Source organism: Capsicum annuum, chromosome 7, assembly GCF_002878395.1.
Source record: "Capsicum annuum cultivar UCD-10X-F1 chromosome 7, UCD10Xv1.1, whole genome shotgun sequence".
Lineage (NCBI taxonomy): Eukaryota > Viridiplantae > Streptophyta > Magnoliopsida > Solanales > Solanaceae > Capsicum > Capsicum annuum.
Window position 1 is genome coordinate 196,250,858 of NC_061117.1, and position 4,876 is coordinate 196,255,733.

Genomic DNA, 4,876 nt, shown 5'->3' on the forward strand with positions numbered 1-4,876 from the left:
ATACACATATAGATAAAATATGTTGCATTTTATTAAAAAAAAATGATATAAGTCATACATTTACTTCTTTTTTGTATGCAGCATATGTAAGCAAGTAATTTCTATTTAATGGATGAACTATATAGTATCTAATTACCTTTTTCTTGACCCTTATCACAATATCATGGTTGAAGTCTATGAATTCCTGTCTCTATTGGAACTGATCATTTTGCGCATCTTATGAGCACATACATTGTTATTCTAGGGGTATTGGAGTCGTAGATATAGTAATTTGATATATCAGTTATATGTAATTACTCTTTTACACCATATTGTCATAGTAATTTTCATCTTTCGTACTGTCTAAAGTATAGTAGTTATTATCTTTTGAACTGTCTAAAGTCTCTATGTGCGAGTTATTTGACTGATAAGATCTCTGAAAAGGAATTTTGCAGACAAAATGATTGAAAGTGCATTAGTTGATACGGCTGTTGAGATCCTAATGAAGGGCTTGGTTGAAAAAGTTGATGCTCAAGTTCACTATGTCCTTGGATTTGAACATGAGTTTGAGGAGATGAAGTCAGAGCTTGTAAGTTTGCAATCATACCTCGCTGACGTTGATAGGCACAAAGAAAGGTACAACACTCTTGAAGCTGCCTCTTCTACACTACGGGAACTGATTTATAAAATAGATGATTTGGTCATTGACTGCCAAAACCGAGTAGATTACGAGAAGATGAAAGACAGTTGGTTATCCTCTATTTCTCTACGTGGACTGTATTTCCGTAATCAAGTTGGAAAGAAGTTGGTGGAGATCAATAAGGAAATAGCAAATATGCGTCAAACTTTGAACATTATTCCCTCTGTGATTGACCTATATAAAAGTGAAGAACTTGGTAGCAGTGGTAGTGGAAAGGTGCGATGGACATCAGACATCATCGATGAATCTCAGACCATTGGCTTGGATGAAGATACTAGGACATTGAAAAAGTGGATCCTTCCTTGCAATGGATCTTTACAACTAATTGGCATTGTAGGGATGGGAGGGTTGGGCAAAACCACACTTGCCCAAAAGATTTACAACGACAGAGAAGTGTGTTCACGCTTTAACTTGAAAATTTGGGTTTGTAAATCAAATTTTGGTGAGCTTGAGATCATGAAGAGTATTCTGCAGCAACTCAAAAAGGACGATCACGGGTCTGATAGAAGTGTGTTGTTGAAGGGAATTCATGAAGCACTTTTGAACAAAAAATACTTAATTGTCATGGATGATGTGTGGAGCATTGAGGACGGCTGGTGGAAACATATCTTTGAAGGACTGCCGAAAACAGAGAATCAGAGCAGCTGCATCATTGTTACATCTAGAAACGAAGAAGTTGTTAAGAGAATGGGAGTCGAGGAAGAACAAATTCACCGGCCCAAGTTGCTTTCTGATGAAGAGGGGTGGTTGTTGTTTAGCAAGGTCGCATTCGCGTCATCCAAGGGAAAATGTAAGGATCCTGAACTAAAACGTGTTGGAAAAGGCATTCTGAAGAAATGTGGTGGTCTTCCCCTAGCAATCAAGACAATTGGAGGTCTGTTGTCATCGAAATCTCAGTTGCGTTCTGTGTGGCAGGATATAGGTGAAGATTTGCCTCAGGTATTGGTAGATGAAAGCAAGAGCTATGATTCTTTACTGGCTACACTGCAACGGAGTTATGATGAACTTCCGGTCAAGCTAAAACAGTGCATTCTATGTTTTGCAATTTATCCAGAGGATTCTGAGATAGAGGTTGATCAACTAGCAAATTGGTGGATAGGAGAAGGTTTCATTTACAAGAAAGGGAGAAAAATTGCAAGAAAAATGGCTCTTGAATGCTTATCAGAATTGATAAGTCGATGCCTGGTTGAAGCGGTGAGGAAAAGAAACTATGACGGGAGAGTTTATAGTTGCAAGATGCATGACATGATTCGAGAAATGATAATCAGAGTTGCAAAAAGAGAGAGCTTTAGCAGTTTAGATGATCAAAATGCAAACAAAGCCTCAATCCACTCTCGTCGTTTGGGCGTGACCAATGAAACATTGTTGCAACCCTTACATGGAAACTCAAAGTTAAGGGCACTTCTTGTCACCAAAGCTAATTGGATTATTGGCTTCACTAGGCAGGTTGCATTGGCTCAAGTCAAGTCTCTCCGGGTTTTAGACCTCTCACACATCAAGTTTGAGGAGAGTTCCCAATTTTGTGAAGAGGATATATGGCGGTGGATCACATCTTTGAGACGCTTAGCTTATTTGGGTCTTCGAGATGTGGAGAACTTGACCAAACTGCCACGATCCATCAAAAAGTTATGGGGCCTCCAAGTTTTGGTGCTTGGTGAATGCAAAGACCTAAAACAGCTCCCTAGAACAATCACTGCTCTTCCAAAATTGATAGTCTTGGATGTGGGGAATTGTACCTCTCTTTCTTATCTACCATGAGGTCTCTCCAAACTCTCCCATCTTCAAGAGTTGTATGGCTTCAAGATACCTAATGCAACAACACCAAATGCATGTCACTTGCGTGACCTAAAGGATCTGAGAGAACTTCGAGTATTACAATTGGATGTCATGGAGGGAAGCATGATAGAGGAAGACGAACTAACAGTACTCGAACAATTTCAACAGCTAAGGATGTTAACGGTTAATGCCGGTAACCGTAATGATAAAGTTTTCTTAGAGAGCCTGGAGAAGTTGTCACCACCTGAATCTCTCGAAGAATTGTACCTAATGCACTTCTGTGGACATACTACCCCATCATGGATAGCCCCTGAAATGCTAGATCGACTGCAATATCTTTGTATCGAAGACTCCAATGAGCTACAATATATGAGCGACCACTTCAGGGGTAGTGACGAAAATAAATGGAAAATAGAAGGTCTGTGCTTGAAATACTTGCCAAATCTAGAGGTGACATGGGACGAAATCAGAAGTGCAATACCTGGGCTAAAGTATGTCGAAGTAAGCCACTGCAACTCGCTGAAGTCATTCACTTGTGCAGTTAAGAATATAGGATTTTGGCGAAAACCAGAGGAAGAAAATGAAGAGTCAGATGCTGTTTCGCTCCTGGAAGAACACCATCAAAGCCATCACAAAGACGAAATGAACTAGTCAATTCACTAGAATTATCATTCCAAGTCTATCGGTATTATGTTTGTGCAATTGTTTGCTGTCATTTATATTGTTATAACTGTTGTATTATGCAGTATTTATTTTGATGCATTTCTCATTTGACTTTTATTATATAACAATATTGTAAGTAGTTTCCGCTAGAAGGTTTCTGTTGTGGTATTTAGCATATAGTCATGTATGTTTGGAATATTCAGTGTTGCAATAACATTTGAAAGTGGTTTGTTTGTATTACTTAAGGTTGAGAACTTGTTTCTTAATTTCTCAGTTTCTTCTATTTTTTTGTTTAGTTTATACTTAATTATTGTGTTAGGATGCTGCTAAATCTAAATTGTTAGAATGCTGCTAAATCTATGTACTGCCATTAGCTAAACATGCCTATACATGTGGAATATGTCAGTCTTGACAAGGTCAATTAAATTAAAGACCGACAAAAATTAAAGATGGTGCTAACAATTTACCTTTCAAAGTTGGATAAGGTCTGCACACAATATCCTGCCTAGATCTCACTTGTGGGAATGCGTTGACTATGATATTGATGGTGCTGGTGCTAACAATTAAGGAGGGAGGAAATAGTAATTATCAGTTCTGCTAGAACTAGAACAAAATGATTGTCTTCCCTGCCAAGTGAACACTGCTCCAAATGTTTTCACAGACTAGATATTGGAATTTTATATTTGTGGATTAAAAGGTCCTTGATCTCCTTATCTCACTTGATGACCCAATGTCCATTTCTTTTATCACTTGATAATGGGCGCAGTTTTGTTATTTATCCATGCGAACATGCAATTCTTTTCTGTTACAAGCAAATTTAACTCCAAATAAGTCAATGAAGGCTGAGTAAAACAAACTACCCTTGCTATTCACAATTAAATGAGAGATGATAAAGAGTTTCACATGTCAGTTGTCATAACTTCTCCCTACGACTAATGAAAAATCAAATTTTTAAAGCAAAGTGAGGTCCAACAAGCATATGTGTAAACATAGAATGAAGATGTTACTGTTTTCAATAAATTTTTACAGTCATAGAAATAAATTGCAATCACAAATAAAAATATGAAGAAATATGAATTTTTATTTATTAATAAACGATGTAGGTACAAATCTGCTCTTTCCTTAATTCTTCTCTCTTGATTTTCTCTGTAATTTGAAGGCTGTTCGTTAGTCAGTAGCGTATTTCTCGTACGTAGGAATATTTGGATTTGATCTCCATAAAAGTAGGATTGTGGATCTTCTTGATATATTTGATTATCAAAAAGAGAGGGTTTTGATCCTTTGTGATATTCCATGAATTTATAAAATTATGTAAAGATATTCGAGATTTATGAATATCTCATGAATTTGTGGCATATTAGAGATGGTTGATCTCTTTATGAATATCCCATAAAAATTATGGGATCTTGGAGATGCCTCTTCAAGAGATATTTGCCCGTTTATATAGGCGTAATTTAGAGTTTAGGTAGAATACCCTCCAAGCTAGATTTAGGGTAAAGTAGCCTCCAAGAACTCTAACAGAAATTTGATTCTTTAAAGTCCACAAATGCCCCATACTTCAAGACTTGTCGAAGTATAGACTTGATGAAACTCAAAGACGAGTCTTGAAGTACCCTTGAAGCTTCCATCTTAACGATCTCGCGGCTACATATATGCATATCTATTTTATGAGAGAAGAGATGAAGTGCACATTTGGTCCCACTTGGACGTGCCAGTTTGTTTCCAACAAATTTTTACAGTGACAGAAATAAATTGCAA

At 37.1% G+C, this 4,876-nt stretch overlaps 1 protein-coding gene across 5 annotated transcripts in view; it reads left to right on the plus strand.

The window, feature by feature from the left end:
- Positions 1-3,360, plus strand: part of LOC107878284 (disease resistance RPP13-like protein 4) — a 26,969-nt gene extending 23,609 nt beyond the window's left edge. For 3 of the 5 annotated variants that reach the window (XM_047415348.1, XM_047415351.1, XM_016725218.2), the window contains one exon: positions 424-3,360. In XM_047415348.1, coding sequence (XP_047271304.1) covers positions 440-2,437 — 1,998 coding nt within the window. In that variant the 5' untranslated portion in view covers positions 424-439 and the 3' untranslated portion in view covers positions 2,438-3,360. The remainder of the gene's footprint in view (positions 1-423) is intronic. The other 2 variants (XM_047415349.1, XM_047415350.1) reach the window with 1 other exon arrangement.
- Positions 3,361-4,876: the final 1,516 nt, after the last annotated feature.